A 21,800-nucleotide genomic window follows, 5' to 3' on the forward strand; every position below is an offset into this window, starting at 1 on the left:
AACCCCCAGGCTGAGAACAGCTGCTCTACAACAACCTGAGAAATACTGACTTGCTTAGGTTCTGCTATGTCATGGGGTCTGAACACAGAGTACTGTGTCCTTGGTCCCTTAATGTAGATCAAAACAAACCTTCTCTTCTCAGCACCTCCCCTTTTACAACAGTAATCAACATTTGAAAAAGATTACTGAGAAAATGGGAACATTTCAAAGGGACAGAAAAAAATTAGAAAGCATGAAACCACATCCTCCTCAGTTCTGCACAGTTCTATTTCTCCCCCTTGAAAATACAGAGCACAAGAATTTGAGGTATCTCATTACCTTTAATCTCCAACCAGAATATGGTGCATCTGTTTCTTTACAGAAAAATCGTGTGGTCTTCGTCCCAATATTCAACAATTGCTCTGTAGGCAAGCCTTGTGTTTGCGAAATGTAACGAATCTGGATGGAATTTAAGAAATAGCTTTGTATTACCACATCATGCATGTATCATTTTTAGAGCATCATCCAGTAAACTATGGTACTTCATGTAAAGGGTCTGATATCACAATAGCTCAAGGGTTTGACTCTGTGACTTTCATAGGATCATAGAGTTGGAAGGGTCCATAAAGGCCATCTAGTCCAACCCCCTACTCAATGCACGATCAGCCTAAAGCATCCATGATAAGTATTTGTCCTGCCACTGCTTAAAGACAGTCATGACTTTCTGGAAGGACGGTCTTATAAATGGCTATTTAGAAGTGATATCAGAAGTAGAGAATTCAGGCAATATACTTGCACCCAAACAGATGTAGTGATGTTATAATCCCAAAGACCTGTTATGTAGTTCATTTATAGAAACAACCAAGGTCAGCAGAATAAATGCTACTGAACAACTTGCATGTCAAAATTAATTTGCTAAATATGACATTATTAATTTGTCTATATATAATGTTAGTTTCAGAAAACCCAATATGAAATTCAGCCTGTATATTCATTTGACTTTAGGTTGAATTGATATGAAATTCTGATAGCCTACTTGTGTGAATAGATATTACCATGCAAACAAAATTAAAGAACACTTAGTAATAAAGTGCCTGTATATTTTTAACACACAGCTAAAGGTTTATTTCTTAGCACCCATTCATAAAAATGTTTAGGTCATTCCATGTATTACCCCGCAATGTTATATGTAAACTGCCCTGAGCTGTATGGAGGGTGGGAGGGTTGTATAAAAATCTAATAAATAAAAATAAAATACATGGAGGTAGCAGACAGCAAATTCCTGCAATGTCAGCCTCAGTTCTGTCTGCCTTTGAGGCCAAATGGCAATATACTGAACATGAAGGATGCTAACCACAGGGTTAGATTCAAGTTTCCCTGAACAGCGCAAGTTTAGACAAGACTGAGAAGGGGTATATGTGTGTGCCTCCTTGCTGAAGAACTCCCCTCCCCTGACAAATACAAGACTACAGAACAAAGGGGAAGGTGGTAAAAATTGCTTCCCTAAATAGAACAACTTTACCAAAGTTTGGATCTAATAATACACATTATGCTCATCAGACAGTATAGTCAATTTATACATTCAAAATGGAATGAGTTAGTCTTCAAGTGATTAATTTGCAAATTTAAATATGTAAAATAAAGATTCTTTTCAAAATACTAATATTCTATTACCTGGTCATATTCAAGAGCTCCTGGATAGAGTGGCCATCCAAGAAACAGTTCCGCAATCACACAACCCAGTGACCACATATCTATGGCTTCACAAAACGGCAAACCTAATATGATTTCTGGTGCTCTGCAAATAAAAACAAATCCTGATGTTCAATTTACTACATCAAAATCATCCAATTGAAAGCAGACATTGGGAAATGCATTTTAAAAACAAGATGATTCTTACTAATTTCTTTCTGCAGATCAAGCTCACTTGCCTTTTTAATTAATGCCTCCTTTTCTCTTAGAGCCATTCCACACTCAGAAAATATAGTGAGATACTTACCTTTTGCGGACGCCATATTTTTTGCATTTTAAATGATGTCACCAGCATCCAGCATCCCAGCAGCAAACTGGCAGTTACATCCTCCATTTTAAAGTGCTAGCTGGGGAATCCACAAAACTGGATTCCTCCAACTATGTAGTGCAAGTGGGAGGTGAGCAACCAGCAACCACAAGTGAAATAAAAGTGCATAACCAAAGTAGCCATAGTAGCAAGATCTCCGTCTTCAGTGCCCACCGTCAACCACACCTCCCTCTCCCTTTTTCCGGGAATAGGGCTTTTTTTTTTCTTTTTTAGCAAACTGCCTGGGCTTTTTTTTTCTTTTTTAGCAAACTGCTTCATACAGGCAAGAGCAAAAACAAAACAAAAAACAAAAAACACCCACCAGTTGACACACAAAGCATGCCTCTCAGCCCCCCCCCCCCAAATACCTTTACAAAATTACTTTTAGTATGGTTCAAGGCTGGGGGGGTGGCATTAAATAAGCAGTATGCATCTATGAGTAGATGCACAGGCATACCAATGGAGAAGTTTCATTTTTAAAAATCCTGCATCGTGGTCCCTTTAAAACAGAGAAAAGAGTAATTGGGTGGCTGCCATGACTGACAGGTGGAGGGAGAGATGCGTGTATAGCGTCTCTCCCTCCACCATTTCAGGCAGCCATGTGGAGTGCCAGGAAGTACCAAAAAGTGGCAGGAGAGCAAGAAGGTGAGAAATGGCAGGGAGCACGATTTTTATAGTGTCACGCAATTTCTCTGGCGTTACGCTATTTTTTTGGATGTGCAGAATGGCCCTTAGTATGCGAGTCACTTGTAACTACCTAACTATTTTACTGCTATTTTACTGAAAATAGCAGGGCTACCTTCTGAAACTTAATTGCAACTGAATCTGTGAATTAGGTGTTGGGTTTCTTATTATCACATATGGCATTCAATGTTCAATAAATATACCACTCCTTATCAGAAACATGTTTGCGAGGACAAATAAGCTTCACTTGCCCTGTAGCAAAAAGTTTCCAGCATGGATTTTATAGCTGAATACCATAACTAGTCAAAATAAATATGACATTAAAAAAATTATTCTGGCTTTCAAAAAAAGGGGGGATATTCTATACTGTGCACGCTGGGAGGGCTTTGAAGAAAGTGCACCAACTCCTTTACCTAAGGAGCGGTGAGAGCAGTACTGCATTTGCAAAAACTGACTTTCAAGATGTTTTGAAGTTCAAGGGGAGAGAGAAGGAGTCTGGTGGGCCTGCTGATGGTTAATAATGATTTCCTAAGAACACTTACACCATTCTAAATCCACTGACTTCAGTGGATTCTGAAGGCTGTGGTTTTGTTTAGAACTGTAGATTCAAATTCAGAGTACCTTTATTGGCATAAAATTGCAAAGCATAGAATGAAAATTTCAAACAGTTCTAGATGTAAAATCTATCATAAAAGATTTTCATTTAAAATTGCCAGTAAAAACTTTGCTACTTTTATAATAATTGCTGAGTCCCTCGCATTTAGTATCATTTTAATCCAGTGTTTCTCATTAACACAGCTGAATTTCAATTTCTTCAGATAATTAGCTAATGGGCGACGATATACTTCAAACTTAGGACACACCAGAAGTATATGGTACAATGTGGCAGGGACACAACATCCATGTAAACTATATGTTAAGAATATATATACTTTTGAGGAAATATATGTGTCTGAACATGAGAGTTTAGCTGAGAGTCCTTGGGTAAAAATAAAAGGAGTAGGAAATAATGGTATTATAGTGGAGGTCTGCTGAGCTGGCCGCACCCTGATTGAAAAAAAAACATTTTTAACCGTGCACTATAATAAATAAAATAATGTAAAACTTGTTAATTAATTGTTTTACATTATTTTTATTGTTCAGCTCAACTTTAGAGTTCCTACCTGTTAAGGTTGGCTTTTGTTCCTTTTTTGGTTTAGCACCGCACCCTGATTGGCCCATATTCCCTCATGGACGCCTGGGACAAACTCCTCCCACACAGCTGTTTCACAAATATATAGAGGAACCTTGGATACGATTACTTTATTCCCACCCATTCAGGAAATCCTTCCAGGGCTGTCAAGAAACCTCAAGGTTTCACAAAATCCTGGTTGAAAAAGCCTGGGATAGACAGATCTGGATACCATCAGCAATCTTTGACACTTCCTTCAAATCTCAGTCTGGAATGTACTTTTATTTCATATAACTAGATCATGTCAAGATGGCTTCTAGAATGCCTACGGAATCTGACTAAAATATGAGGGTTGTAAAATCTGTGGACGCACCTCAAGCCATGATATCTGAAACTGGGAGACAGAGTCTGTTCCTATAGCTTCAACCAATTGATATTATGCTAGAAGGGAATCTGTTGCTACTGGTGACATTGCTAAACCACCTGAGAAGACACAAGCTACAGAGTTGGCAAAAATGTCAGTTACTGATCCATGGCTATCTGATTGGCTGACATGCAGTTTTGCTATGAAATCCAAATTAGCAGATCAACTGCCATGGGCTACTGTTACACTGAGAGAGATATTACTTCAATCAAGAGGGGATTACACCTCACTGGACAGCTGGTGCAAGGGAAAGAGCTTTGGGTCACCCCTTATGCCTGTCATCCTTTTGAAAGTTGATGCTGCTAAACTTCACATCCACTACCAAGACTTTGAGGGGGAAATGCCTGTGCTAGTTCATAGTGAAGGCTCAATGTGAGCTTTAATCAGGCATGACCTCGCTTTCAAATTGCTTCAACTTCAGGTCTTATTTATTTGTTTATTTATTTGTTATTTTTATATTTATATACTGCCGCTCTCAAATGTCTTGCGGCGGTTTACAGAATTCATAAGAACAATAAAATCCCATTAAAATGTAATTAAAATACAATATCACAATGGCAGATAATAAATAATAAATATATAACCCACTTCCCTCCCCCCCATCCAGCAAAGGTCTATTACTCTCTATCTGGGAGCGAGGGATTGGAGCCAGCCTGGCCTCAACCATATGCCTGGTGGAAGAGCTTTGTCTTGCAGGCCTTGCGGAAAGCTGATAAATCCTGCAGGGCCTGTAGCTCTTCCGGGAGCTCGTTCCACCAAATTGGGGCCAGGGTTGAAAAAGCCCTGGCCCTGGTCAAGGCCAGGTGTATGTTGTGACCTGAACCTCCATGGAAAGGAAGGCATCAAAGGTCACACCCAAGTTCCTGGCTTCTGGTGCCGGTATTAATTGCACCCCATCCAGGCATGGGAGACACGCTTTCTGATCCTACCCCTTTCTACTCAGCCACAGGACCTCCGTCTTGGAAGAGTTGAGTTATGCAAGCCTAGAGCAAAAGAGACTTTTTTTGGCCACCTGATTCTGAAAGAATTAATGCCCCTGCTGTAATAAAATGGGTGCTTCTGGAACCATTAGAAGACAAAGGGAAGGTAATGACAAGAAACCTTCTTTTGAGGCTGTCTATAAACAACTCTTCTGATACTAAGGATTTCTGTGAGACTCCTGAGGAGAAGAAATATTTTTCCAGTTGGGATTTTAAAAAAAACATGAAGCTGATGCTTTTGTGACACAGCTGTAAACCCACCTGCTTTATCTAAGATGGTGAGAGTTCATTTTTGCTATGACCAAGGACTACTGTACTAAGAGTTTCTACCAAAAAAGTGTACTCTGGATTAGTCATAGAATCATAGAATCATAGAGTTGGAAGGTGCCATACAGGCTCAACGCAGGATCAGCCCTAAGCATCCTAAAGTATCCAAGAAAAGTGTGTATCCAACCTTTGCTTGAAGACTGCCAGTGAGGGGGAGCTCACCACCTTCTTAGGCAGCCTATTCCACTGCTGAACTACTCTGAATGTGAAATTTTTTTTCCTGATATCAAGCCTATATCGTTGTACTTGTAGTTTAAACCCATTACTGCGTGTCCTCTCCTCTGCAGCCAACGGAAACGGCATCCTGCCCTCCTCCAAGTGACAACCATTCAAATACTTAAAGAGGGCTATCATGTCCCCTCTCAACCTCCTTTTCTTCAGGCTGAACATTCCCAAGTCCCTCAACCTATCTTCATAGGGCTTGGTCCCTTGGCCCCAGATCATCTTCATCACTCTCCTCTGTACCCTTTCAATTTTATCTACATCCTTCTTGAAGTGAGGCCTCCAGAACTGCACACGGTACTCTAGGTGTGGTCTGACCAGTGCTGTATACAATGGGACTATGACATCTTGTGATTTTGATGTGATGCCCCTGTTGATACAGCCCAAAATGGCATTAGCCTTTTTACCACTGCATCACACTGCCTGCTCATGTTTAGTTTACAATCCACAAGTACCCCAAAGTCTCGTTCACACACAGTGCTACCTAGAAGCGTATCCCCCATCCAGTAGGCATGCTTTTTATTTTTCTGACCCAGATGCAGAACTTTATTCTTATCTTTATTAAATTGCATCTTGTTCTCATTTGCCCATTATTCCAGTGTGTTCAGATCTCGTTGAACTCTGTCTCTATCTTCCAAAGTATTTGCCAGTCCTCCCAATTTGGTGTCATCTGTAAACATGATGAGTAGTCCCTCCACCCCCTCATCTAGATCATTAATAAATATGTTAAAAAGTACCGGGCCGAGCACCGAGCCCTGAGGTACCCCGCTACTCACCTCTCTCCAGTCTGATGAAACACCATTGACAATTACAATGAGTGCGGTTCTGTAACCAATTCCCTATCCACTTAACTATCTGAAAAGCCAGATTGCAGTCCTTCAATTTATCCATCAGAAACAATTAACTGTGCCACAAAGTTATCAGGTGATTGTGTTGGGTCCAAACCATGAGACCACTCTTATTCGGCATTTGTGTATTAAACACATCTTGGCTAAAATCTCCAGGCAGTTTTATTGGCCTTTGCAAGAGTTTGAAGGATTATTGCCAGATGTTGGTTATTTGTAAGTACACAGCTTATGACAATAACCACCCTAGGACCCATGAAGCCTATTCCAATAGAAGCTGAGCTATTTGAAAACTAGGGCATTGGTGTCATTGGGCCACTTCCTAAACCTACCCAAATCTGAAAAGCATTTTAGTTTGTGATAGAATTTTGTTCTCATTTTTGTGAAGCTGTTCCCCTTCCCAGCTCCAAGTCTGGCCAAGGGGTTGCTATCTGTTGTCATTAGCGATATCCCAAGGCCAACACTTCTAATTTGGAATCTGGGTTCATGTCTAAGCTAATGCAAAAGCTGTTTGAAATTGCTGACATTCATCATTAAGTTAGTCAATCCTACTGTGCTCGGAGTAATGTCCTAGTTGAAAATGAAAATTTGGGGCCACTTTAGACTACCCAAGACATTGGGATTGAGCTCTGCCTTATTTACTTTTTCCTATAATGACACACCACAAAAAAGTCTGGGATGCTACTTCTACTGTTATTGAATATATGCATAAGTTACAGCATATGTTAAGAGATATGTGGCAGTTAACCCAAAGAAACTTAAAAAGTACTCAGTTTAAATAGAAAGATCTCTGAGCTAAAAAAAAAAAGGGGGGGTTCCCCTGATGACAAGATTCTGCTTCTTCCTGTGGGCTTGAGCCATTATTATTAAGCAGCTGAATTGGGTTATTTTTCGAATTACTTTTCCTGAAAAGGTCAAGCCGAAGACTTATCATATGAAATCTTTGAAAAAGTATTTTGAATGCACCCCTGACATGTTCTCACTGCATACTGTTGCTGAAGAAACAGAACAACCCATTGACCTCTTAGCTGAGAGCTAGCAAGGAAGTGAGGGTAAGGGCATTTTTCTTTTACCTGAAAGCAGTGTTCATCAAGAGATCTCTTCTAGTTTAGCATCTTCTCTTTTGTATTGAGAAATGACACAGCAATCTTTTAAATACTTTGTTAGGGGGCATGTTTGAGTTTGGTTTTATCTATTTTGATGATCCTGCTATTTAAGGAGATTACTGAGAAGAATATCTGAAAATGGTTTGATTCATTTGTATCAAGTCTTGAACAAAATTCAAGCTGTTGGACTTACTGCTTAAGAGCAGAAGTGTCAAAACTTTTGGCTGAAATTTTATTTTGGGCCATAAGGTTGGGAAATGTTCTATTAAGCTTTTAGGGGCTAAGATACAAAGTCCTAAAGATTGCCTGTTCCTTTTACTAAGCATCAAGTTCAATCATTCCTAGAGTTTACAGGCTATTACAGAAGGGTTTTTCCTCATTTTAATAGTCTGGCAGCCCCTCCAAGAGATATGTTAGAAGAAAACAATCTGTAGACGTTCAGTTGTCTCAGAATTGTCAAATTGCTTTGAAATCTAGTCTTGTTAGATCCTCAATTTTATCTGCTCCTGACCCTGAACAGCCTTTTGTGGTCCAGTGTGATTCTAGTGAAATTGGACTGGGTGTTCTTCTATAAATGGGTTCTGATAGTTACACCTTGTGGCTTTTCTGACTAAAAAAAAGTCGCCTAGAGAAGAGAACCTGGCCACAAATAAGAAAGTGTGTTTGGAAACTGTTTGGGCTTTGAACAAGCTATGACCATTCAAAAGTTCTAATTGCAAACTGACAATTCTCTCTTATGTTGGTTGGCTACGCTGAAAAACTCCACTTGGAGTTGCTAGAGTAACAGCACTAGAGCAGGATTTTGACTTTGATGTAGTTGATGGCTGATGGTCTTTCAACAACTCGTGCTGCGCCTAATCACTATGCTTCTGTTTGGTGTTTGGTGTTTTTAAAATAGAATTCACCTCCAGTACCTCACCATTCAGTGCTGCTAATTATCCCAATTTAAAATGCACTTCTTTTATGCTATCATATATTTTTATGATATTATATGCCATAAACTATTAGAAAATAAAATTTGGAGAAATTTCCTGTTTTAAAACAGAAAAATGTCAAGAAACTCTAGCTGCTTCTTGGCTTTTAGAAATTTTAATTCAGGCCCTGGGCCAAGTAAAACTAGAAGGCTTCTCTGAGAAATTAATGACTTGCATTTTCACAGGCGAATGGGATGGAGTCAGACACAGGTGTGGGTGAGATCATGGGGTCCAGGAGTTCTGAGGACAGGGACATAGAGGGAATTTTGCCCTCACATTCCATCTCATTAGTAAAAATTACCTGAGGAGGGGTGAGTTGCTTGACTAAGAATTTATTGGCTACAGAAGTACATTAACATATGACTCAGCAACATACCTAATTGGACAACCAGAATCAGAATAACTATTGGTATAAATGAAGATATTTCATGCTAGTTCATACCTTTTAGTTAGATGTGTCTTGACACCTATGCTTTGGGCTATCTTTGCCTCCACTGGGCTGTGAGGCCAGAATGCCTGTTCTTGAACTCAGAAACTTTACATGAACTCTGTGTTTCAGTCTACTCGGGTAAAATTTGGGTCAGAGGACCAAAATATTCATCTAAATATTTTGGTTTGGTTAGTTTCTATTTTCTTCTTTGCTTTGCACTGCTCTTATATGTGTATATTCTTTGCACATTTAAAAAAATATAGCTTATTAATTATATAATGATATCAGGAGAAAAAATTTCACAGTCAGAGTAGTTCAGCAGTGGAATAGGCTGCCTAAGAAGGTGCCCTCACTGGCAGTCTTCAAGCAAAGGTTGGATACACACTTTTCTTGGATGCTTTAGGATGCTTTGGGCTGATCCTGCTTTGAGCAGGGGGTTGGACTAGATGGCCTGTATGGCCCCTTCCAACTCTATGATTCTATGATTCTATACTGCTGTTGGGTTCTTTGAGTTTTGGGGCATCAATCTAAACCCATTACTTTGTCCTGCACTGGCAACAACCACCAAAATAATAATTTTGGGAACTCATCTTGTAAGCTTCCTATCTTGCAGGGCTGACTTCTTGATTAATACCTGGTAAGGCTAGAAATTTGGTTCCTCAGTATCTCACTCATTGCTTGACAGTGAGGTCTTGTATTGCAGTTTTGAGTTTTGCTTTACCTTGACCTGTCACTTTTCTTTCTTTCTTTTCTTTTGCTATCAAGTCTCAGCTGACTGATGGTGACCCCTCAGGGTTTTAAAGACAAGAAACATTCAGAGGTGGTTTGCCACTGTTTGCCTCCATGTCATGACCCAAATATTCCCTAGTAGTCTCCCTTCCAATGAGTAACCAAGGCTGCCCATGCTTAGCTTCAAAGATCTTATGAGAGCCTAGACGCTCCAGGTCAGGGCCTGTTGCTACCCGTTGACAACTGCTGCACAGGAATTTCCAAAATAAATCTCTGTTTTAAATTCAACTGTCAAAAATCATTTCCTATTGCCTTTATAGTCATTGTCCCTCCTGTTTCTTTCTTCAAATTAGCAAACCAGAAGATAAAAAGGGCCGCTTTTCTCAACAGCTGTCAGAAAAGTCAATCTTTCTCTGGAGACTATTCTCGTAATCATGTTCTTTGAATCTAGAATAGTCTAAAACACACTTAGTAAAGACTGCTGTCCATGACAAAATTATTTTAAACACCACAACCATCCTCCTACCCAAAATGTAACATAAAATTCAAGAATAAAAAAACACTACGGGCACAACATCTATATTCTAGACAATAACAAAGACAAGTCCACATTTGTCCTAAGAGCCATGAAAAAGAAACATTGGAACCTACCTGAAGGCTTCATCTCTTCAGTGGGATGAAGTCATCCAACCTGGCTAGGTCATGCCTCTGCTCCGCTCAGTAGGGCTATGCATTTTTTTTTCATGGCTTCCTGCTGCATGACCTTAGGCTGGCTTCCCAGTCATATCCAAGCCTTTCCTTATCTGTTTCCCTTCATGGTTTTGATACTGTCACAATTTCTTGCCTTCTCATTTCTGATTTGCTCTCTCTCCCTCCCCTTTGTTTTGTTGTTCCCTTCATTCACACTCCTCTCTCTCTGAGTCTCCTTCTAGGGATACAATAAAGGAGGGTGCCTCTCCATACTCTGGATGCTTCTGCAAACTGGTGAGGGAGGATCAAATGCCTACGAGCTGGATCTCTGGAAGCTGAGGTTGTGGCATTGGGGATTCATTTGTATTAATCCACCTCTCCTTCTCCTCTGAAGCCTCAAAGAAATAGAATTCAGACTGTCTGTAGACCAATTGGCATTCCTGCTCACATTATTGGGTGTGGCAGAGCTTCTGTGCCAGAGGAGGCTGATGTCTCACAGGGCAACAAAGGGGCCTTTTGGCAACATGTCCTGCCAAAATACCCCCCTTCTGCCCTTCTCCCATCGCCATTCCAAATGCTCCAGCAATCACACTGCATATTGGTATGCAGCCATCACCACAGCTGCTCCCTGAGGAGCAGGAGGGGATTAACCAGCCAGTGGGTAGGCCTGGGGGCCTCATGGGGCAGCTATATCCATGTGGGCCCTTGTGGGTGTGGCCCTGAGTAAGGCAGTCTTGGAGCAAATTGGGATCCATGCACACAGTTGGCACTATTTTGGTATCTGCCCTCATAGCCACTGGGCCAAAACAAAAGCACCATATGGTTCCAAAAATACTGTCCCAGGTAATTCTCCCTGTTCCTCCAAGTCCTTGGGGGATGCCATAGTTAGTCTGTGGGCTCTGTTGGGGCCCATCTTTGGATAGGAGGGAGGCAATCTTACCATGTGGGTTTGCTGGCCTGGTGTTACTCTTATAGCATCCTTCTGTCTTTCAGCAGCCACCAGCTCTTGCAGCTACCTCTCCACTAATCTGCTTGGAAGAGAAGCTATGACCCAAATCCTTGGCCAGCTCACCTCATGAAGTCAACCTCGGCAGCTCCACTGCACCGATCATTGCTGCCTTGCCTTCCCCCAAAACAGGGGTAGTTAAACTGTGGCCCTCCAGATGTCCACGGACTACAATTCCCATGACCCCCTGCCAGTGAATTCTGGCAGGGGCTCATGGGAATTGTAGTCCATGGACATCTGGAGGGCTGCAGTTTGACTACCCCTCTCCCAAAATCTTGGGTAGCCTCTCCTTGGGTCTTGCCTATTACTCTCTGCTTCTTAGTGGTAGCCTTCTTAGGCTGTGCTGCTACAGCCAGTGAGTCCATCCCCTTCTGGACCTCTGAGCGGGATTCCTCCAGTTCCCTGCCTGCTGGAGGCATATGCCAGCAACCACAGAAGCTTGGGAAGTTCTGGAGACTCTTGCAATTCTGTTGACTGCCATCAAAAACCAATTTCTTTTTTATCTAGTCATCAGTTTTTGCCATTTAGTAATTACTCGATAACCATAAAATAGTTTCAAAATAGTTTTATAGACTCTGATTAGTTCTTACTTGGAACTCAGCCGTGAACCTCTTAACTGAGCAGTAGGGCGATCCAAAACTGGAAAGCCACCCCAAGGTCACCCAGCAGGTAGTCATGCAAAAATTTGCATAGCCCTTCTATGTAAGCAGACACTTGACCTAACCAGCTTGGATGACTTCCCCCGCTGAAATAGAACCTTAACAGCAAAGTGCCATCATGTATGCTAAAATCTTTGCACACCAACATTTTAGGAATGACCAGCTTTCTGTGCATTGGTCTTGGTGTAGGGGTTAGGAGTGCAGACTTCTAATCTGGAGAGCCAGGTTTGATTCTGCATTCCCCCACATGCAACCAGTTGGGTGACCTTGGGCTCGCCACAACTATCCTGTGCTTTCAATCAACAGTTTTCACCTTTAAGAAATAAATGGGGATCTCACTCCTCAACATCCACCTCTATAGCCACAGATAATATCCGTGACAAGAAACTGAACTTAAATCTCCCAGATCCAAATTCAGTGTTTTACCCACTGTACTACTCTGGTATTAGGATTCTTAACAACCATAATTGCTATATTCAAAGCCCGCAAAGAAGTTTAATAATGGCTTTTTTCAACAATGAAGAGGATAAATATGTAGGAATAAATAAAGTTACCTGAACCCAAGGATTCTAGATTACACATCTATATGCAGAATTGACCAATTCCTTTCTGAAAACTGGTTACAGAAGATCAGAAACTTTGTAGATCATCCAGTCAGGAAACACAGTGCTTGCAGATAACAAAGAATGAGCATTTCTTTTCAACTCCGGGCATAGTTGTTCCAAAGAATGTATTATATTGCAACACTCTATATCAGCGGTCCGCAACCTTCCGGCTGCCAAGGACCGCTGTTACTGAGTGGGGGGGAGGGCGGCCCGGGGCCCCACGCATGCGCGGCAGGCCCAGCACAAACGCACATGCACGGACTTCTGGCGGGTGCGCATTTGCGCCTGGCGGGGGCGCAAATGTGCATGTGTGGCAGCGCTGGCAGCTGTGTCTCCCTCTCCCCGCCCCTCCAAGCCACCAGCAAATCGGCCACCAAAGCGGCTGATTAGCTTGCGGCCCAGCAAGCTTCTCTCCCCCCCCCCTCCCGAAGCAAGAAGCTTGCCAGGCCACAAGCTAATCGGCCGCTTTGGCGGCTGATTTGCTCGCGGCCTGGCGAGCTTCTCGCTGCGGGGGGGGCAGGAAGAGGGAGCCACAGCCCGGCACCGGACCGCAGCCCCGGGGGTTGGGGACCACCTCTATATGACTATATTTTTCTAGTATGTCCACTCCAAAATATAAATATGTCCACTGATAGCAAATGCACAATGTTGCTACCATTCGTGCTTATAGTATTTCTTAAAAGAGTAAACAAAGATGACACCACAAACAAACAATTTCTCATTGATCTGCATCTAAGTGTATATTACTAAACCACATATATATTATAACAAAACATAAAAATTTGGTTTAAAAATTGTCTATCTAGTCAACATTTTAGCAGAGTGACAGAAAATATAAATATTCCTCCAAAAAGCTTGGCGGAGTACCAGAGACTGCTTCTATTTCAGAGAATTCCAGAGTCTCAGAGGTTTCAGAAAATATAGATTTCTTTAAATTCTATATATTTAAAGATATATCTTGTCTCCCAAAATGGCTTGACTACCACATAGGAGACTCCAAAAGTCATCTCCTAGTCTGTGCTGGATATTATACATCTATGCAATTTACACTTAGATTATCTCCTTAAATAAGCAATGTTCTAAATATTTGATAATCTGATAATCATAATGTAAGTTAACACTCATCTCTCATTTCAGTCATTTGTCATGTTTTGCTTGCAGATGTCACAAATTGAGAGTGAAAATTAACTGGCACGTAAGAAAAGGGCAGAACTACAGGTGGTTGGGTCACTGAACTGCAAAAGTCTCCCCTACCACTGTAGCTGCCTATTACTCAAATTATTCAATTTTCATTGGTGAATAAAACTCTGACAAATCATTGTTAATATAAGCAATAGCTGAACAGTGGTTCTCTGTTAGGTCACAGAGGTTGCTCTGGTAGACTTAATATTCACATTCAAGTTAGCCAGGTTTTACACTGGAGCCATTGCCCTGACAGTTGACAGCACTTTCCTTTACACTCAGGAGAAGTCATCTTTATACCCTCCATAATCAAGACCCATTACTCAATTACTGTAACTGTTAAAATACAGAAGAGGGAAAGAATCTTATTGAAGTTAACAAACATTACCAAGAATACTGAATCGGTAATAAAACTAATTCTTAACTATGTAAAAAAATGGTATACTCAGGAACAAAGCTTAACAGGAGTTGAAAGGTTCATCCTTAAATGAACTATTATCAGTCATTTGTAGTTCTATCATTTAGCACTGTTTTTCAGGTGATTCTTACGTGAGATCAATAACGTATGACCAGCTTCCCAGAAATAAGACTACTTATTGTTACCAATTTCACAGTGCAATGTATCCTCTATAAAGCAGGGATGAGCAGCTCCATCTTGAATAGAATTCATTGTGATTTTGATCCAAATATTTTCAGTCAAATTAATCCCGTGGAACAAGGCACATGGTTGCACTTACCTGTAATTGTTGTTCATCGAGTTGTCTTCTGTATAGACACACAATGGGAACTGTGCGTGTGCAGGCCTGCTGTTGGAGAGAAATTTCTAGCTTCATAGAAGTAGAGGGGCCCCTCCCACTTGGCATGTGCCTAGATCGTTTACTGCCAAAAACCACACTAAGGGGAAAATATGCTATTTCCTTCAAATCTTTCCTTGTGGCTTTCACAATGCCAAGCCCCCAAAATGCAAAGCACAGACCACAGAAAGAGCTCAATGTTGGGCAGGAGGGAAGAAATGTGTGCCTGCACAGAAAACAACTGAACAAACAGTTACAGGTAAATGCAACCTTGTTTCAATCATCGGCCTTCTGTGCAATCCCACAGTGGGGAAAGCTACTCACACGGAGGTGGGTTACAACTCTAGTTCAATAGAGTGCAGGACTGCTTTCCCCTTGGCAATCTCTATTGGAGTCCATGTCAGGAGCACAGTGCTGGATTAACATGTCCTCCGACAACCAAGCACCAAAAGAAGGAACCATTTGTGAACTATGGTGCAACCATGAGCTACAACACAAAAACAAAATAATGGAAGCTCCTTCAAAAAGAAGCATGTATTCAACTTGGATGCCCTTTCATAAACGACTTTTAAAATCGTGTTTATTTTTCTTTCTCCATTTGTGTCCTTAAATCATTAAAATTTGACTTTATGCACTACCTCTAACAGAGGTGTGTCATCATATTCTGACACGTAACAAAAGCAAGTAACTTATGGTGTTACCTATATTACCTAATCCTTTATGTTAAGCAAGCACGATTTAGTTCCTGTTTTGAGGATGTAGGACTTCAGCACAAGGAAATAAAATTATGTGGGAAGGGAGTAAATGATTATAAAATAACCTTAGGATAGAATTTAATATTGTGAAAGCCAAAGGAAATCTCTCTCTCAGCATTTCTCTCTTGCCAAAAGTAAACCTTTGCAGGCAACACAACAGACCTGACTCATTATGTGATGTGTTTCCTGGTAAATCAGAATATCTGTACTTTGAATTTAATTCCAGTTTAGTTTATTTATGTAATGACTGCGGAAATTCAGTCTCACCGTATCTGAAGAAGTGTGCTTGTGTGCAGTCTGACCAATATGGTTTACAGTGGCCCTATAATATGATTTTTATGTGTTGCATCTGTTAAGACAGCCCAAGATGGCATTTACCTTCTTTACAGCTGCATCGCAGTCTGCTCATATTTAACTTAAGGCCTACAATGATTCCAAGAACTTGTTCACAAATACTGCTACCCAGAAGTGCATCTCCCATCCAGTAAGCAAGCTTCTCATTTTTGTGACCCAGATGTAAAACTCTGCACTTCTCCTTATTGAATTGCACCTTCTTTTCATTTGCCCACTTTTCCAGCATGTTCAGATCTCATTGAACTCTACCTTCTGAGGTGTTTGCTACTCCTCCCAATTTGGTGTCATCTGCAAATTTAATGAGGAGTATCTCCACTTCCTCATCCAGATCACTTATAAAAATGCTCAACTCCCCCCAATCCAACGAAATACCATTGATAACTACTCTTTGGGTGAGGTTTCTAACCAGTTCAGTCCTCCACTTTATCCATCAGAACATCATGGGGAACCTTTTCAACAGCCTTACTGACATTCAGTAAAACAACATCAGCTGAGTTTCCATGATCTAGTAAGCCCGTCACTCAGTCAAAGGAGGACCTCTTGGAGACAAATTTGTGCTGATTCCCTGGATCAACAAACCGTCATTCTTTTTGATATGGAGGACCAAGAAAGTTCCCTTCACCAACTCTTGCCTGTTGGTCAGTATTAAGTTCTTCCATTAATTTTTAAATGAAATTGTTGGCCAGGCAGGTCAGAAAGTTGCACAACTTGGGATGCTTAACAAAAAAATTTTTCCAAGCACACATCAGGGAAATTGAAGTCAACCATAATCACAAGGTCCTGATGCCCAGAAATGCTATCAAGCTGCTCAAGGAGGGCAACGTCCACATCCTCATTCTGGCCCTCTCTTCACCCAGATACTTTCCAAAGTGTCACTGTCCTCCTTTAGTATTTCTTGACAGGTAAGCCCTCTTCTCACATACAATGCCACTCCACCTCGTATTTGACCTTTTCTGTTTTCAACAACTCATATCCATCCACTACTACATTCCATTCATGGGAATCAATCCAAAAAGTGTATGTAATTGTTCAGAAAAAAATCTCCATCAGAAGGAGCATCTGTGCTTTCTCTATATATATAAAGGTAAAGGTATATCCTGTGAAAGCACCGAGTCATGTCTGACCCTTGGGGTGATGCCCTCCAGCATTTTCTTGGCAGACTCTATACAGGGTGGTTTGCCATTCCCTTCCCCAGTCATTACCATTTTACCCCCCAGCAAGCAAGCTGGGTACTCATTTTACCCACCTCAGAAGGATGGAAGGCTGAGTCAACCTTGAGCCAGCTGCTGGGATCGAACATCCAGCCTCATGACCAGAGCTTCAGACAGCATGTCGGCTGCCTTACCACCCTGCGCCACAAGAAGAAGAAGAAGATGACGAAGAAGAAGAGTTGGTTCTTATATGCCGCTTTTCCCTACCCAAAGGAGGCTCAAAGCGGCTTACAGTCGCCTTCCCATTCCTCTCCCCACAACAGACACCCTGTGGGGTGGGTGAGGCTGAGAGAGCCCTGATATCACTGCTCGGTCAGAACAGTTTTATCAGTGCCGTGGTGAGCCAAGGTCACCCAGCTGGATGCATGTGGGGGAGCACAGAATCGAACCTGGTATACCAGATTAGAAGTCCGCACTCCTAACCACTACACCAAACTGGCTCTCAAGAGGCTCTTCTCTCTATATCTATATCTATATATATACACACACACACTAATATTGTAAAATAACTGCTTTCATCTGATGCTTGGCCTGCACCATTGTCCTTTGTCACATTTTGATTCTAATACCTGTATTTCACAAGTGAGTATTTGTAAGCAGAAATTACTTGATACTGTAATTTACCTGTACCCCTTTCCTGAACATGGACAACACTCCAGACCCAAAGCAACCCAGATGCACAAGCAGTATCCCACAAATTGGCTCACCAGCTAGCTGGTATGTTTTGTTACCCTAGAGACTTGGAAGCAGAAGCAGGGCCATGTGCGTTTACACATGATAGCAGCAAAACAGGCAGCAGGCTGGTTGCTGGGGCAACAGAAGTAGATCAGGAGAAAGCCTGGATGTCCTGCAAGAGCTGAGGCTAGTGAGAGAACTGTATAGCAACAGTAACAGCTGGCTTTCAGACTGCACAGCTAAGTAATACTATTTTCATTGGGAAAAGTGTGCTCATTAGCAGCAACTACAGCTCTTTTACCCCTTTTGTTGCTCACCACAAGCACACAAACCCTGAAGTTAATAGAATAGTAAATTAAAGGAAAGAAACACCCAAACAAGGCAGAAGCTTGTATGCAGGGCAAGTATACAATCTTTGTTGTTGTTAGGTGCAAAGTCGTGTCCGACCCATCGTGACCCCATGGACAATGATCCTCCAGACCTTCCTGTCCTCTACCATTCCCTGGAGTCCATTTAAGTTTGCTTAAATGCTTCAGTGACTCCATCCAGCCACCTCATTCTCTGTTGTCCCCTTCTTCTTCTGCCATCGATTGCTCCCAGCATTAGGCTCTTCTCCAGGGAGTCCTTCCTTCTCATGAGGTGGCCAAAGTATTTGAGTATACAATCTATATTACAACAAATCTGCAGTGCTTTGAAACAGTGTCAGAACTGGGAAAAACAAAGCACATTTAGTGTCTCTCACTGAAACTACTGTCTTTACAGGCTCATAATGGCATTCTCCCAAATCCTCTCATAACTGCAAAGTTATCCCTAGCCAAGGAGAAAATGTTGTTTATGATGTGACAGATCAAAAGGAAAGAAAATATTTACATTTGTAAATGAATACTGATTGTCTTTGGGTGTGACAGGAGTCTTTCACTTCTCCATATTAGCCACAACAGGGTGGATGAGATACTGTGACAGCAGTCAAAGTTTTTCAGTTGCAGTAACCATGTGCAAAGTATTCACAGGTTCTGTCCTTATTTGTGCAACCAGAAATTATGATAGGCATTTTGCTGGCATTATTTATATACTAGATATAAAGCCCATTTATAAAAATAGGCAAGGGAGTAGAGGGCCGGCGAGGGTGCTCTGCGGCACTAGGGAGGGGTGGTGGGAGCGTGCTGGGTGGGGGCAGCTCGGGGCGGCGGCGGGTAGCGGAGTGAGTAGGGCTGGTTGGGGAACCACGCATGCGCGGGACTTGACACATGCGTGGTGTCTTGTGGTGGGGGAAGCGTGGGCGAAGGAAGCGATAAATGCGCGGAAGTCTGCGCATGTGTGGTTCAGTTGTTTGCTACACGAGTCGCGCGGCCTGTCCACGGCAGTGTTTGGGCGCGGAGTGGCCTGGGGGAGAATGGGGCGACCTTGGACAGGGTAAGTAGGGGTGCGGGGAAGGGTGGGTGGATGGGTGGCGGGGCAAAGGTTCGTCGCGGGGTTTTGGGGGGGGAAACACGGCGGAGTCGCTGGGCCTTGGTGGGGGGGTGTTGGGGCAGTCGGTGAGGGAGAAGGGGTGATCGGCAGGATGGTGCGTCGTCTGTGGGGGGTGGCGGGTGGGGGAAGGAGGGGCGGAGAGGGAGATGTTGGGAGGGGTGGGGGTAGGAAGTTTGGGGGGTGTTTAGCGACAGCCGGTGGCATTTCGCGCACTTCCCCATTGCCTACTTGGTCCCAGAGTGAGTGACACTTGAGTTTTTATCCCAGACTGCGCCCACCCCTTTCTCCCAACTTGCCCTTAGTGCTTTATTACCGCTCTGCATGAGTGCTTACAGATGTCCCCTGTAACTTCAGCTGAAGTCACTTTTCATACATTTCTGCTCCTTGCCTGATATCGTGTGAGTGTGGAATTGCGTATGGATCCCAAACATGAAATTCATGAAATCTCCCACAAAGTATTTTGAGAAGACTTCATTTCATGTCACATGTGTATTTTTTGTCATATTATATGTGGCATAAAGAAACACATGAATTGTCTACTGGAAACATTCTGTTAGACTCCCAATTGGAAACAAACTGCCAGTTGCATTTTCTTATGAAGATGCCATATTTGATGCACTTAATAATTTTAAAAGTATCTCCTATGCCTACCCATAGTATTTTATCTCAAGAACTTCTCTGTTGTTACCCATCCCATGAGAAACCAACTGCTAAGGATCAATGGCCTCCACACATATTTCAGCTGTCACAGAAGGCATATCATTTGGCTGGAAGTTAATTACAAAATGGGAAGAAAGAGGAAAAGGGCATTTCAGGGCATGGCAGAGGGCAGGACCAACTAGAATATCACACAGTAGTCAGTTCATCTTCTCTCCTTGTTTTTGGACTTGGGGATCTCTGAGGACATGCCCTTTGGAAGTGACAACAGTCATTTAAGAAAAATAAGAGGAAGGAAAGAAGACATAAATCCATCATTCACCTTGTCTTAAAACAAAAATTACTTAGTGATAGCAGTCATTAACTTTATGAAGCAAAATCCATCATTCACCTTGCCTTAAAACAAAAATTACTTAGTGATAGCAGTCATTAACTTTATGAAGCAAAATGTTCAGGGAGGGAAACTTGGCAAAAAAGATCAAAAACAGAAAAGTGTGGCAGATTAAAGAATAGTATGGCATACATTTCATGCATCTCGTGGAGTCTACTATGTCAAGATCAGGCCCCACATTATTTTTGAGATCTGATCGCAACCTTCCACATTTTGTTTTGAAGTTTTGTGGTTAGAAGGGCCAGTTTTAGTTTGAGGCTGCAAAATTTTGAATGCTCATGCTTCCCCCCCCACACACACACACACATTTGTTTGAATACTGGGGGGGGGGGCAGGCTTCATACATGCTGTCATCTACTGAAGTATTTTCAAGAAATTATCATCAAAAACATGCTTGGAAAGTTAGTTAAGCATCTAGGTCATCATGGAGGCAATGGAAGCCTGGCTACCAACAATATAATGAACATAATTTTTGTATTTAGATTTGGCAGAGTTTATTTGGTGCACACTTAAATAGTTTAAAATACTGTTTACATGTTGAAAGACCATTTTTACCAGCAACTATTTTACTCATGTGACTACAGTACGAGGGAAAGCTCACCACTTAGCTGGATTAACACACTATTGATAGCTGAATTCCACTGCTATGAGATACTGTCAAGTCATCATTTCGAGAACAACCCTATCAAGCTGTTTTCTCTATTCTCTATCCATGCCTATTATAATAGCTTATTATGAAATTGCTTTGCAAATGCAGTATAAAACCTGCTCCAACGAATATTCAGGACACACATGACTCAGGACTAATTAAATGAAATCTAACTATTCATCAACAATTTTAAAACGCATTATTATATAACTAAGCAGACCAGAAGCACAAATCAACAAATACTAAAGTCACAACAAACTATAATCTTGATTTAAATTAAAGTCACAACTGCCAAAATCTACACAGTGATTGAAAAATGGATGGGTCTTCCTAATCTTGTCTACTCTTGTGCAGCCTTCTCTTTCCTTCCTATACTTCCCAGTCTGCAAAGCACGGAAATAGGAAAACAGTAGCTGAAAGGCTGGCTAAAAGGAAAACTCTCCTTAAGGTTCCTAGATCTCTGCAAGGAAGGCTTAGTGAGTCCCTCATTGGCAGGAACTCTAAAAATTTTCTTTTTTGCTGTTGGTTTTTAATTCTCTCACTTGAGATTTTGAACGTGCTTGGAAGTCTGCATTACAGAGTTGGTTGACAGACCCACTGAGGTTACAGCAGAAAAGGGGAAGACTGCTGCATTAATTTGTGATACAGGGTCCCAAAGAGTTTGCTTTTGAACCTTATGCTGTTTAACTTCTATATTAGTGGTCCCCAACCTTTTTATCACTGGGGACTGTCAATGCTTGAAAATTTTACTGAGGCCCGGGGATAGTCTTTT

At 41.8% G+C, this 21,800-nt stretch overlaps 1 protein-coding gene across 4 annotated transcripts in view; it reads right to left on the reverse strand.

Annotated features, from left to right (window-relative positions):
• The window catches only part of HIPK3 (homeodomain interacting protein kinase 3), a 106,295-nt gene that overhangs the window by 33,238 nt on the left and 51,257 nt on the right, over positions 1-21,800 (reverse strand). For all 4 annotated transcript variants that reach the window (XM_077321904.1, XM_077321903.1, XM_077321906.1 and 1 more), the window contains exons 3-4: positions 1,654-1,777; positions 319-438 (exon numbers count right to left, since the gene is read on the reverse strand). In XM_077321904.1, the coding sequence (XP_077178019.1) occupies positions 319-438; positions 1,654-1,777 (244 nt within the window). The remainder of the gene's footprint in view (positions 1-318; positions 439-1,653; positions 1,778-21,800) is intronic.

The sequence above is a fragment of the Paroedura picta genome, chromosome 2 (assembly GCF_049243985.1).
Source record: "Paroedura picta isolate Pp20150507F chromosome 2, Ppicta_v3.0, whole genome shotgun sequence".
NCBI classification, from domain to species: domain Eukaryota; kingdom Metazoa; phylum Chordata; class Lepidosauria; order Squamata; family Gekkonidae; genus Paroedura; species Paroedura picta.